This window comes from Colius striatus, chromosome 16 (assembly GCF_028858725.1).
Source record: "Colius striatus isolate bColStr4 chromosome 16, bColStr4.1.hap1, whole genome shotgun sequence".
Lineage (NCBI taxonomy): Eukaryota > Metazoa > Chordata > Aves > Coliiformes > Coliidae > Colius > Colius striatus.
In genome coordinates this window covers 1487577-1501998 of record NC_084774.1, presented here as the reverse complement: position 1 = coordinate 1501998, position 14422 = coordinate 1487577, and the positions used below count along the sequence as shown (strand labels likewise).

General features: G+C 55.6%; 1 protein-coding gene across 7 annotated transcripts in view; it reads right to left on the bottom strand.

Annotated features, from left to right (window-relative positions):
- CHD6 (chromodomain helicase DNA binding protein 6) overlaps positions 1-14422 on the bottom strand; it is a 90130-nt gene that overhangs the window by 57662 nt on the left and 18046 nt on the right. For 6 of the 7 annotated variants that reach the window (XM_062008761.1, XM_062008765.1, XM_062008766.1 and 3 more), the window contains exon 2: positions 1563-1614. The exons of the other annotated variant lie outside the window; for it this stretch is intronic. In XM_062008761.1, the coding sequence (XP_061864745.1) occupies positions 1563-1595 (33 nt within the window). In that variant the 5' untranslated portion in view covers positions 1596-1614. The remainder of the gene's footprint in view (positions 1-1562; positions 1615-14422) is intronic. 7 annotated transcript variants of the gene reach the window in all.

The following is a 14422-nucleotide window of genomic DNA, read 5'->3' as shown; positions in this document are numbered from 1 at the left end:
GACTACCCCCAGAAGCCCTGCTTGGCCCGGCTTTCTTCCAAGCACTGAATTCACAGCAGCATTTTGGACTGCCCAAACCCTTCTGGGTACACCTTGGCACAGTCCTTGCAAAGCTGGTGACCCCAGGAATGCTGCAGCCCACTTGTGACATGCTGCAAGGATCATCCTACACTGCTGCTGGCTGTTCAGAGAGCTCAGGAGATGAGCATCTCAACCCCTGCTCCTCCTTGCTCACACTGGTATGCCCTTATCTCCCTCACAGGCTTTATCTGCAGGGGCAGCTACACAAAACACTCCAGCAGCTGAGTCCTCTAAAATCTCCAAAAGCTGGGGGAGGATGGTTTTGCTGTGTTCCAAACCCACATCATCACAGCAATCACACTTCCAGAGCAGCCAAACCTGCTGGTGGGAATTCCTTACCTGAGCTTCACTACCAGAGGAGAGAAATCACTCACCCATGCCCCAAAGCACCCTGCTTTCCTTCCCCCTGCCCTGGCAGGAGTGACCCAGCAGTGCTGGCACACAAGACCTGCCATGCTCCCCTCCTCCTCACCTTGAGGCTGGCTCTGCTTCTTCACAGCATCTTTAGGATACACTCAGTACTTCTGCAGCACGGGTGCTCTGCACACACCCCTTCCTCCATCTGCAGTGCCTGGCTTGCTGCAGGCTCCTCACAGCCCATCTGCCTCTCCCAAAGCCTCCTCCCCATCAACCTGCCACGTCGGGGTGACCTGCAGCTGCCCTGAGCACCACCAAGGTGCTGCTTCAGAGCTGGAGAGAAATGCCACCAGCCCATGATGCCCAACAGATTTATCCCTCAGCTCAGTGCTCAGTTGAAGGGGTTCCCATTAAAAGCAGCACAGACACAAATCAGCTCGGGTCAGGCCAGTTTGTTTTATACCTCCAGCTGTATTTCACCCCAGCAGGCAGAGCGTGTCTCCACACATGGAGCAGGTCCTGTGCCATCAGCAGAGTGCCCATGGTCAGCCTCTTCCTCTGCACATGGTTAATACAAAGACCACTGGCTCATAAATCTCCTCCCCAGCAGCAGGTAGTTACGATACAATGTGGCAGCTCACACATGGCAGCTTGCTGGGGTGGGATTGTTTCTGAGCAAGGGAAGATTCCCTGGCCATGCTCTCACAGCCCTGCAGACCTGATCTTCCCCAACCTCCCCACTGCTGTCAGCCCTGGAGTGTCCTGTTATTAGTAACCACAGCAAACGTGGTTTTGCGATGCGACAAGAGGCAAGCAGGAAGCAGTACCAGGGACTCTGAGGGAAAAGGAGGGCTGCTCCTCCACAGGGAACACAACCAAATCGAGAGCACTTCCATTGCTGAAGATAAACCCCACCTTCTCAATTGCCCACAGGAGACTTCATGAACATCTGCTCTAGGCTGCAGCTCGGGTCAAATGTTGAGTGCTGAGCTGCATCCCTGTCTGGAAATGCCACCTCCCCACCCCTCCCCTTCCCACCACACATCAGCTGCAGCAGCTCACACACAGGACACGGTCCCCAAGCCTTGCCAACTGCGTTGGGAGAAGGAGAGAGGGTCACAAACCTGCTTTTCTTTTTTCTGTATTTTCATTATCATCAAATCTGGGCTGTTATTTCTGCAAGAGACAACACAAAAAGATTTCACAGTAAAGAGACTGCTGAGCCTGAGGTACTCCATCCTCCCTGGGCACCCCTCCGAGAGGCTGAGCCAATCCTGGTGTCACTCCGAGCAGCAACGCTGCGGGAGCGAAGCGCTCTCAGGGACGGGCTTGGGGACACGTGCTCTGCTGAGCCACAGCCACGAGCCCGACCCCACCACTCCCCTGAGCCCTGCCAAGACCCACCTCGCAGGCGAGCTCCCAGCGTGGAGGGGTGCACCTGGGGCTAGCAGACACACATTACACCTCTGCAGAGCCCCAAACCCACCCCAGGCACCCCTCAGAGATATGTTGGATGCTGCCAATCCTGCAGCAGCAGAGGAGAGCAGTAAACAAACCAGTCTGTGTGAAGCAGTGATGACAGCAATAAGAGACGTGGAGAGGATGCAGGAGCTGGAGGCAGGCTACGAGCCCTGCTGCCAAGGAAGAGCTGCCAGGGGGACAAGGACTGGACAAGCAAGGAGGGGGCAGTGCCATGCTGGCAGACACCTCCCCAGTGAGCTGAGGCAGGGCCAGTGGGCTGGTTGCTTCCCCCATCTGTGACCCACAGTGTTGACGGCACCCACCTTCCAGTCCCCAGGAAGGGGGGGGCTGCAGGTAGAGGTGGCTCCCAACAAACCCCCACACACTAGGCCCAGCTGGAGAGGCTGCAGCTGCAGAGGCAGAAACGCCTGTGTGACCAGGGCCCCACGCTGTCCCCCACCAGCAGACAGGGCTAACGAGGGATCTGCAGCAATGCAGCACCCTGGCAGCTCTCTGGGGTGAAGATTCTTCACGGGGCTCCCTGCACCATGCTCAGCACCCTGCACCTGATCCCCACCATCTCGCATGGCCAGCAGCACCTTTTAGCTGGTCTGTCTGTGATGGCCTCAGCTCCTACAGGCACTGCCCAAACACAAGGACACAGAGCCAGCGCCCCCTGCCCAGGCCACCACGCACCCTGGCCAGCACACACACAGCCTGGGCCCCCTGCTCTGGGGACCGGGCGCAGGTTGGACACTGGCACAGGGGAAAGCTGGGCTGGCTGCTCCCTCCTGCCCTTGCTGTGTCGGCAGGAAGGTGAGGAGCAGCCCCATCACACATCGGGAGAGCGTCACACACAGCCCCAGTCCCAGGCGGCCGGGGCCTTGTGGCAGCTCCCCAGCACAAACACGCTCACCACCGGTAACAGTGTCCTTGCTGAAGCTGGGATAGAGTTCATTTTGTCCCCAGCAGCTGCTCCAGGGCTGTGGTTTGGGTTTCTGCTCAAGGGAAGGCTGATAACAGAGGGATGTTTTGGGCATTGCTGAGCAGGGCTGCACAGCACCGAGGCCGTTCCTGCTTCTCTGCTGCGCCCTGTCCCGCCAGGCAGTGGGCTGGGGGGCAGGGAGCGAAGCTGGTGTGTGCACAAGGAGCTGGGAGGGAGCCTGGCCAGGAGAGCTCATCCCAAGCAGCCAAAGGGCTCTTCCATAGCACAGGCCACGGTGGCCAGTACAGAAACCGGGGAGTTGTTGGGGAGGGGGCATCGCTGCCGGGGCATCAGTCAGTGGGTGGGTGGGGAGCAACTGCCTTGGGCAGCACTTGTCTGCTTCTGGGGATTTGTTCATTGCATTTCATTCTTATTGCTGTTATCATACTGTAATTTAGTTGTTACACTTGTTCTTAACCCACGAGCCCTGATTTTCTCTTCTGATGCCTCTCCCCAGCCCAGGGGAGCTGTGGGGAGGGGGAGGGAGGCACTGGCTGCCTGGGGCTGCGCTGCCCCGACAGACACGTCACAGGGACACAGAGCCACCAGACAGTCAAAGGGACACGGGGACATTACAGCCCCATGACCCTCCCACAGCAGCCCCAGCCACAGTTCCCTTGACAGAGCTCTCAGGGTTGGCCCTGCTCCGGGCAGCAGATGCTTTTGGGGAGCCAACCCTCAGCAGTGTCTGCTCCCACAGTGACAGCAACAGACGCCAAAGAGCACAGAAGTATTTGACAAGTGTTTTAGACACAAATCCTACAAACACCTGCCTCTCCTTCCCCTCCTGTGCCATGCAACCCCCCCCCATGAGCCCCAGCGACGCCAGAGCCTCCCTCGCTCTGCCACGGGCAGACTCACACCGCAGCAGGCTGCAGGCGAGGCCCAGCCATCCCCTGGCACCCCACTGCGTCTCCCCTCCCCACAGGTCACCCTGCCAGGCCCAGACCTCAGTGAAACCCACAACCACTGCCCCCAGACACAGCACTTCTCTTCCCAGAGAGGAGAGCTCTATGAGCAGTCCTACAGGTGGGCAGCTCAGGCCAGCACACGAAGGGATCAGTTCTGCACGCTGACACTGCTCCATGGCTCATGCCCACCCCACAAAGGAGAGGAGACGAAGGCTTCTAACTCTGCTCCCAGCTGAGCCAGGCCAGCATGTCCCACAAAGTCAAGCTTTGTGGCAGTAAGGCAAGACAGCCAGGGCCACTGCCTGAACATTCCAAACCCACCTGGACACGTTCCTGTGCCCCTGAGCGAGGGGAACCTGCTTTGGCAGGGGCTGGGCTGCAGCAGCTCTGCAGGGCCTTTCCCATCCCCACCATTCAGGGATTCTAAGCCTGCCAGCCCCTTCTGTATTCCTCCAAACGCCCCAGAAGGGTGCAGAGGGCAGGAGGCTCAGCCAGGCTGGAAGCTGTGTGCAGCCGTGCTGCTCTGCAGGAAGGACCAGGCAGGAATCTCCATCAGCGCAGCGGCTGCAGCTCAGAATGGTCCTGCCAGGCTCCAGCGGAGAGCAGCCCCATCCCAAGCTGGGATGTGTGCTGGGGCCAGGAGTGTTGGAGACGTGGGTTGGGTTCAGCTTTCGCAGAGGCCCTGGGGCTGCAGCAGCCTCCTGCGTGCTGAGCTTCCCGCTCCTGGCCAGCAGCATGTGAGCACACTGCCCTGCACCCCGCGTGTCCTGCCACAGCACATCTGGTCCCTCTCAGCTCCCAGGGCAGGAGATGCTCTTGTCCTGGCTCTGCTTCCCAGCCTTTCACTCTCAACATTTTCTTCTGGAGGGCCCAGCACTAGCACTCTCTTCTTGCTCTCTGTTTCTTTCCCGAATCAAAAGGCTGTGATCTCCCTCAAGCTGCCCCCTCCTCAGAGCCCTGTCAAGCCACAGAGTCCCCTCTGTGCTCAGGGAGCTCTCCCTGTCACCTCCTTGCCCCGAAGACTCTCTGACACTTCAGTGCATGCCTCGCTTGTCACTTGGCATATTCAGGTTTCTGCAGGCCAGCTCCAGAGCAGACCTCCCACAACCTCAAGGAGCTGCCAGCCTGCAGGCTGAGCCCCAGCACCTCCAGCAATCTCCCACCGGCACCAGGACGGGATCCAGCAGTACCACGGCAGAAGAGGAGGACACTGACAGCTTCCATCCACACTCCTCCAGGAGCCATTGCATCTCACCAGTGCAGCTTTGGTCTCCTCCAGAGCCCAGGGCAGGGCCAAAGCCAGCCCAGAGAGAGACGACAAGGGCCACCTGTAGCCCTCTGTCCCCACGCCTGCAGATCCAGGGCTGCACAGTGGAACACACGGCTGGTTTCACTGGGACTCAAGAGATGTCAGAGAAGGAGAAAGGCTCTGACATCGTCTGCAAGGCAGCAAGCAGTTCAGCACCACTTCTGCCAGGTAAAAGCCAAGACAAACCTTGCTGCGAGTTCCTCAGCACCGGACTGGCCCAGGCTGGAAGCCTCTCAGTGTGTGACCTACAGGAGCTTGCTCCTCTCCCTGAGCCATGGCTTCTCAGGGTTTGCTTTTTGTTAAAATCAAACCACCATCATACACTGTGGATCACACATATCCAGTGGCCTAGGGCCCAGCATGCTGACCACCTTCTCTATGGTGCTGACATAGGCAGTTGCCAGTAGCTTAGGAGGAGAGCTGAAGGATGCCAGGAAGCTTGGTGGCACAGCAAGCAGCCAGCCCAACCCTGCTGCCTCTCCAGAGCCCAGGCAAGGGCTGCAGAGCCCGGCTGCCTTCAGACTGGGGTTCAGTCCCACAGCCTGGCCTCTGCTAACACCAGCTGCTGTTCTGGCACCAACATCCTGCCTGTTACTTCACAGGCACTGGATCCTTGATGCCTGCAGGCAGAGAGAGGCAGCCAGCTCAAGGAGCAAGCTGCACAAGGGAATGAGCTTTAGGCCAGCCGTGCCTGGCTTCACAAGCCTCATCTCCAGCAGCAGGAAGCCAGACACGGGCTCCTCACTGGGACAGAGAGCAGGCAGCTGGTGATGCCGCAGGCCTGGTGCTCCTGGGGATGGCTCTACAGAGCAGGGGTGTTTCTAGGCTCCCCAACAGAAAGGAGAGTTGGGGTCCTGCTGCCAAAACAGCCTTCTGCCTGCAGCCCACTGTTTACCTTCCCAGGGCACCTCTGGGGTGACGTGCCGCCCTGGTTTGTGGGAGGCTGCACTAAACTGTGCTGGCCAGGGGCCAGAGTCACCGTGGCCAGCTGTGACTCCAGACACGAGAGAACCTGGGGTATTTAACACGTCACATCACTCATAATCCTGTGGAACAAGCACATCCTGCCATCTCCTCTTAGGCGACAAGTTGGTGAGGAGGAAGGGCATGTGTTCATGTCTGCACCATGCTGTAGTCTGCCTTTGCCCACTGCATCCAGAGCATCTTGCCTGGCCTCGCAGCCAGGAGCTTGTCCAGCATCCTGATGGGAAACGCGCATGTGCTGGGGAACACCACCACACTGGCACACAGTACGTGCACTGAGAACCCCATTTAAACAGCCATTTCCATGCTAATTAAGTATTTGCAGATTAAAGAGAAACTCTAATCTCAAATGAGACAGCCCAATTTTCTAAATGAGCTTATGGTTTTCATATGGAGATCAACATGTTCTCACCAGCACACCGGCAAGCACTCCAGGCTGCTAGATTGGCTTTATTGCCACTGCCACAACTGGGGAGGTTTTATTCTCCCTGCTGAAGTTTTTATGGCTTTTTAACCCAAGGTAATTGGTGCACATCCCACACCAACACTGCCAGCCTGCAACACGCCCGGGGCCAGACAGCCACCAGCGCTTTTGGCTGCTGCAGCCAAAGGCCAGTCCTCCCTCCTGAGGCCATGGTACCTCCTCCTGTGAGCCCACTGAGCACACATGGTGCTGGCAGGCTGACCATGCACTCGGGAGCTGTCTTGTTGCATTTCAAGAGACAAGAAAAGCAGTGCTGAAAGCCACGTTTTGTCCCTCTCCATGAACAGACCAACTCGTGTCAAGGCCTCTACAGAGCATGTGCTGCTAGCAGTGACATTTCCAGTGACACAATTTGGGGCACATCAGGTTCCTATCCTTCTCCCTTGGATTTATTTGTACTGTTCTGAAAGCGTGAGCCATCCCCACACCATGCCAGGGTTTCCCGTTGCTCCTGCCTGGCTCCTCCAGGAGCTGCAGCATCTGTGCACAAGGCAAAAACACTATCAATAATGCCACATCTGAGCCAACACCAACCCAAGACCAAGCAATGACCATGTGTTCTTCCCCTTCCACCAGCCTTCTGGCCACGCTCTCCTCTGCAGCTGGGTGACTGATTTTGCGGTTCAGAGGCTGAGGCTCACCAACACGTGCCCCACATGCTGCCAGGATCCCGTGGGCACGCAGCCCCAACACCAGTCCTGCAAGCACAGCTCACTGCAGGGAGCCATCATCTATCTCATCTGCACACACAGCTCCACCAGCACATGACACAAATGGAGTGGTTCACCTCTGTTTTCCCTCAGAAACTGGAGAAGATCTTCCCAAGATGATCTTCAGGTGAACAAGAAAAATGGGTGTTGAAAACAAGCTGAGAGCAAAAGTAAGGAGGAGCCACAGTAGCCGAGACCAGTCAACACGTGAAGAGACAGATTTTGTCCAGAGCTAAAGGAGAACTTCCAACACACGTCTCAGAAGCACACCAGCTAAGTTTAGGGTAGGAGGTCAACTATGCATGAAAAAGAACAAAGCTCTGCAGTGCTAACAGGGATGCAGCCAAAGGCACCTGTGACCAGCCTGTCTCAGCCTAGATTAGCCGCAGCATTTGCAAGGCATCTGAGCTGGAGGTTATGGAGTGCAGAGCCCTGGCCATGTTGTGCCGCCCACGGAGCACGTTAACTCGTTCCTGTGAGCAGAGACAAAGGAAAACACCAATTTTAGACCACAGTAGCTGGGAGAGGCTGTGTGCTAGGGCTGCCTTTCAGCACTACCATGGACAGCCCAAAGCAGCCCCACATGCCTGGGACAAAGCCATCACAGATGGGCCATCGCTGAGGACGCTTCTCAAACTTGTACTTGATGGAAAGACAAACTGCCATTGTCTGCAACATGCTGTAGGTCAGGAGAGGAGGGTCCTGGCACAAAAGCCAAAGTGCCTTTCCAGACTTTGCACTATACAGCACATCTCTGTGCCACAGCACCCAGCTTCTCGCTTGCTTAACACCGTGTGCTGAACATCTAGATCTGAGCAAATAAAATGCTCACTTGTGCACTCCCCCTCAAGGGAAATCCGTGACTGATACCCAAGCACAGGCAGAGCACCAAGGACTCCAGGGATATGTGCATCTGCCACACGACCACCAGACCAGGAAGCACACACTCCTGCACCCAGCCCGCACAGACACCCAGGAGAATGAGAAGCACCCGGATGAAGCAGAGACAGATGTTCTGGGGCAGCAGGAACACCATTCTGTGTCTGCTGGGAGCAGGTACCAAGCCGACAGCACCCCAGGAGTAGCTCGATTCAGCCCTGGGTAGAGCAGAGAAGGTACTAATGCAAACCCCATGGGCAGGATCCTGGCACCAGGACTCGCTCTGCCCAGCTGCCTGCAGGATCTTCCTGCTCCTGTTGTGGGTGCCCCGAGGGTCCCTCCCAGCACTCCACAACAGAGTGCACTTCTGCAAACACCATGGCAAGCTGAGGGTGTTCAAGGCACCTTCTGCACAGTCTCCCACATACCAGGCAAGGATTTTACAGCTACACAGGCAACCTCCTTTCTGGCTCACAAAAAGCTCTGAAGCATGGAAATGAAGCAGTAGGTGCTCAGACAATACCTTGACATGATCAAACCACCTCAGAGCGGCAAGTTCACATGGGCTGCAGTTATCCCTGCGCCTTCCTTCCTTGTTTTAAACCACAATGTTCCCTTGAAATTCTCTGCCTAGTGGACACTCCAGCCTGGCTGTGTGTTCCCCCTCCCCAGATATCTCCCAACAGCCAAGCTACAGCACCGCTCAACATCAGAGCTCCTGCCGGGGCTGTCCATATGTCACACGGCATGTCCCCGCTCCTCTGTGCTTCCAAAAGCCTCCTCTTGCAGCTCTCCCTCAGGCTCCTGTGAGGGCAGTGCTGGAAGGACAAGCTTGGCTTTCTGCACCTATTGTGCCTCTCCCTATTATTTTATATCTTGTATAGGGGGCTAAAAAGAGCAGGCAGACAGCCCCACACTGCAAACCCAGGAGCAACGCGCACACAGCTGGACCCCGGCTCTCTGCCACTGCTCTGCATGCCTGAGGCTGTGCTTCCAGGAGGGCCAGATCGAAGTCAGGGAGGACTGAAGCTGAAAATAACACAGCACTTGCCCTTTCTGCACTTAACCCCCAGGAAAACACAAGACAAAACTTTGCTTGGGGTGATCAGCAATCTCACGGCACATCCAGTGCCTGCAGGAGCCGGCACAGCAAGAGCAAACGGGGCAACGTCAGGAGGCTGAGGAAGGCTCAGGGAAGTCTGTGCCACTCAGTCAGCAGGAAGAGACCCCCACCAGTACAGGGGATGTGAGACCCTGCCCAGCATGCCAGTGCCCACATTTCAGCCCAGAGAAGGTGCCCAGCCAGCCACCTCCACCAACAGCTTCCAGCTTTCTCACTCCAACCGTGCTGAGCCATCCCCCTGTGTGAAACCATCCCCCTGCGAGAAACCATCCCCAGCTCCTTCACTAAGCGTACCCCTGGCCATGCTGCCTGCCCAGAGCAGGGGCAAGCCCAGGAGAGCTTTTCAGAGCCCCTCTGTGAGTCTCACCTACCCAAGGAGTTACAGCAAGGTCAGCCTGACCCGATAGACTTTGTTCTCAGGCCCACATCCACCCAAAGAGCAGAACGTGACCTAAAATATCCCTGTTACCATCCAACCTGAGAAGTTCTGGGGCCAGTAGCAGAGCTGAGTGATGGGCACCTGTGGCAGAGCCCTTGGAGCGAGCGTGTGCCCAGCCACTGGAGAGAAACCCCGCAGCAGGGCCCTAAGAAGTGTTGCAGGTCACCATGCTGGAAGTACAACATCTTAGAAGACAAACTGCCACAGGACACCAAAGAATTCCTACTATGTGGTTTGCAACAACAGTTAGGAGGCTGGTTTGCCTGCAATTGGTAAGCAGTGTGAAAACAAGCACCTCCTCGGGGTGCCCCTTGACCTGCCAAAGAGACCTCCGCTAACCTCAGACACATCCCACAGCAGTCTCAAAGTCATGACCCAAAGAAGTGCCTCAATTTAATGTGATAAGCATCTTTTTGGCCAAGTTTTGAAATTTTAAAGACACCAACATCTTAAACAATGATCTCAAATGTGAATTTCCACACTGCACAGCCAGTGGTGTGTAACCACAGCAAGCAGCATTGTTCTGCTGCGTCAGACTGTCCGGGAACACGCTGCCTGCCACACACATCTCCTTGCCCAGAGCAACCAGGGGGGAAATCCTGAGGCAGCAGCTCGGGAGGCACAACACTCCCAGACAGACACTAACCACGTGTCAGCCCCCATAACTTTGCTTCTAAAACTGACAGTGTTGAATGTTAGCACAGAAGAATGAATAACTTCTCATACACATCATCACCTGGTGTGCTGGCCATGGGGAGCACCGCGTGAAGCTTGCTTGTACCTCCAGCTCCTTTTGAGAGCTGCAGGTCTTCAGGCAGCACAGAAGAGCCCAGGCCCCATCAGGAGAGGCCTGGCAGCAAGGGCTGCTGGCAGGGCACTACTGGAGCCAGCAGCTTGCCTGGCGACCACTCACAGGGTGTGCCCCTTCCAGAGGCCAGCCGGCTTCTAGGGGTGCACAGCCCCCAGAAGGCACCCTGCCACAGCCAGCTGCTAACTTCAGAATAGCTCAGATCAGCTGCAGAGGATCAACTAATTGCCCTGGGGATGGGAAGCACCAACTATTTTCAGCTTTCTGGGAGCACTGCTGGGCTAGAGGCGGCTGTGGCGGCGGAGGCTGAGTGCTGGAGGCCTGCAGCTTCTGACGCTCCTTCAGGGTCTTGCTTTGCTCAAGACAAGGAAAGGGTTCCAAAGAGGGTTTGAACCTCAGACTCGCTTTTTTGAAACAATTTTCCAGACTCAGAAGCTGAAGTTTCCTGCCAGGAAGACATAAACCGAGCAGATACCCACCACAGGCACAATCCAAACGTCTCCCACTCACCTTCCCAGAGCAGCGCAGCGCTGCTGGCCACAGCCTGCGCCAGAGCTGGCCTCAGCACTCAGAGCCCTCATCACATCCACCCAACAACCTGCTCTTGGCTTATTTGCCACGAAACCTTTGGAGGTCAACTATAAAAGCCACGAGAGCCCTAAACCTACTTTATAGGCTGTAAAATCAGTTGTGCCCATGAAGATGTTCTTTACAGCAGTGCACGATGCCAGCTTTGGAGCAGCACTGATTCCATGGGCAGCAGCAGGAGCATCTGCTCCCCATTCCACAGATCAGCACCTCACAGAATCACAGTGCAGCCCCCCTGCCAGAGCAGGAGCACCTAGAGCAGGGCACACAGGAACTCATCCAGCTGGGGCTGAATGTCTCCAGAGAAGGAGACTCCACAGCCCATCTGGGCAGCCCCTGCCAGGGCTCCCTCACCTCAACAGGGAACAAGTTTGTCCCTGTGTCTCCTTGGAACCTCTTCTGTCCCAGCTTGTGCCCACTGCCCCTTGCCCTGTCACTGGCCATCCCTGAGCACAGCCTGGCTCCAGCCCCCTGACACCCACCCTTGATGGATTTGTAACATTAATAAGATCACCCCTCAATCTCCTCTGACCAGCACCTCTCCCTCACAAGCCAGGAGCTGTGGTGCTCACAGGCCTTGGCTGAACTTCAACCACACTGTATCTCAAGCAGATATTCCAAGGACACCGATTGAGGCACTCCAAAGCCTGAAAACACTACAACAAAGGTTTTGCACGAGCACTATTGATTGAACCACTGTAGGCAGCTGTTCCATAGGAAAAGCTGCAACACCAGAACGCAAACCCAAAGCCTGGATCCCAAACTGGGGAAGAGCAGCCCGTCTGTGCTGGCATCCACATCCCTTGCCAGCCCTGCAGACAGAAGGCCTGGCTGTTGTGCCATGCTCCCCCTGTGAAGGAGAAGGAAAGGGGAAAAGGGGAGTTCATGTTGCACAATCCCTGTCCGACAGCTCCACTTTGACAGTTTTCTGACAGTTTTCTGACTTAAAAAAAACCAAAACAGAAATCTGCATGAAAAAAATGTTAAGGTACCATGAAAGGAAGCCCAGCAAACCTTAACTCTGCTCTGCATCACTGGCAAGCTTGGGGAAGGAGACCTGCAGATACACGGGGCAGCTGAGGCAAGTGGGGCTGTAAGAGCACTGCCAAAGCAAAGGGGAAGCTGCCAAAACCCCTGGCCTGGGAGAAGACTCATCTGGCAGCCCTTGTCTGGGGTTCAGATGTAAAATTAAGGTTAGGGTTGAGAGAAAGACAAAAGCTGCAGTTCAGGAGGAGCTAGAAAGGGCTCACTAGAAGACAGTGGAGGCTGCTGAAAGACCTGGGCTTGTAGAAACCTCCCACAAGGGCAACCTTGGCCAGCGTTCAGCCATAGATTAGGGTTGGGATAATGCTGAGACAAAGTCCAGAGGTGCAGCTGGAGTGGGGCTGGAAAAGGGCTGCAAAATACCTGCCTAGGACAAATCACTGGTCCAGGTAATTGGTAAGAGACTTCTCTATGGCATCTCAGGAAAACCAGAGTTATGGCAAAGAACAAGAAAAGCCAGCGGTGCAGCAGCAGCAGGGCAAGGGGGCACCAGCCTGAGCACAGCAGGGCTGAGCAAGGCCTCACCTGGGAGAAAGCCTTCACCAGGGAAACGGCTGGGGGGCCTGGCTAAGGCTCAGCTGGGAAAATAGGGTTAGAGCTCAGAGAAAAGTCTAGAGCTCACACGGGGCTGGAAAGGGACTGCCAAAATGAGAGGGCTGCCAAGAGGTCTGGACTGGGAAATGGCTCAGAGGCATTCCCTAATGCTCAGCTGGAAAAGAGCTCCTCAGGTCGGGGTCTGGACTGAAAGGGTGACACTCACAGCTGGAAAGGGGCTGCCCAGAGACCTGAGGTCCCTTCCCCAGAAAATGGCTGGGAGGCCCTTCCTGAGGGCCCAGCAGGCAAACAAGGAGCAGAGAGGCTGGTGTTACTGCTGGGGCCAAGCTGGAAGGGTGCTGTCAAAGGTAAGCGAGGGCTGCCAAGAGACCTGGGCTAGGAGAAGGCTTTCATCTGGGTTTCCACGTCTAAGGCTCAGATGGAAAGTGAGAACTAGGGTTAGGCTGACAATGAAAGCCTAGGGTTTCAGTTGGAACAGAGTCAGAAATGAGCTGCCAAAGACCACTGAAGGTTGCCAAGAGATCTTGTCTGGGAAGCATCTTTTGTACAGCAGGCTTTGTCAAAAGGTTCAGCTGTAAAATGGGGCTTAGGGTAACACTGATGGGAAGAGGAAGTGTTGAGGTGCCGTTGAAGCAGGGATAGAAACGAGCTGTCAATGCAAAGTGGAGGTCTCAGACAAACCTTTGGTCTAGAAAATGGCTCAGCAGCCTTCTCTACAGCTGCCCCCAAAAAGGGAGAGTTAGGATCAAGAGAAAGCCTGGAGCTGCAGGTAGAGCAGGGCTGGAAAGGGGCTGCCGACAGGGAACCTTCAACAGACCTGCGCTAGGAGAAGTCTCTGGTCTGCGCCGTGGCTTCAGGGTCATGCCCAGCCATTCTCAAGAAAATGAAGGCTAAGGGATAGGGCTGAAGCATGAGAGTGACTGCTGGAGTGGGGCTGGAAGGCAACTGCCAAGACACTTGGGATAGGAGAAATGTTTACCAGAGCAATGCCTGGGTGTCCTTGTCTAAGGCTCAGCAGGAGAACAACGACCAAGTTTGAGAGAGGGACAATTTGCCCATTTAAGGCAACACAAAGCCAGTCATGGTAACAGGCTCCTGCCCTTCTTCATTCAGGTGCAAAGGGAACAGAGCACAGTGACAAACAGCAGTTGTTAAAATCAAACGTTTTTTCCGAGGCTGGCTGAATTTTTACAGGGACAGGTAAAAGATCAAATTCTGCCTTTTTCTGGAACCTCTTCCTCAAAAACAACATCTGATCTTGTTGAAACCTTACAGAAAAAAAAAGCCAGCCTGAGGCACTGCAAGGATTTGCACTGCAGAACAGTGAGAGCTAGACAAGGATTATTCCAACTGCGCTCAGGAGGCTCAGCACCACCACCCAGGATTGAATTACATTAAACCCTCTCTCACAGAAGGAGCTGTAATTAGACTGGCCCACAAGTCTGACGGGCTCCACAGCCAACCAGCTGAAAACATAGCATGTGCTAACAAGCTGAAGGGGACCATGCCCACAGGGTTTATGTGCCAAGAGCAGACAATGGGAGCGTGCCCCATCCAGGCTGCCCTCAGCTGGTATCTCACTTGCCTTTCACCAGAGTCTTCTGGTGGGCTCCGAAACTCCCATTGATTTGGCAGGGCATCCCCCAAAAAAGGCTGAGCTCATATAAGAGCACCAAGACACTCAACAAAAAGGTATCCTCCATA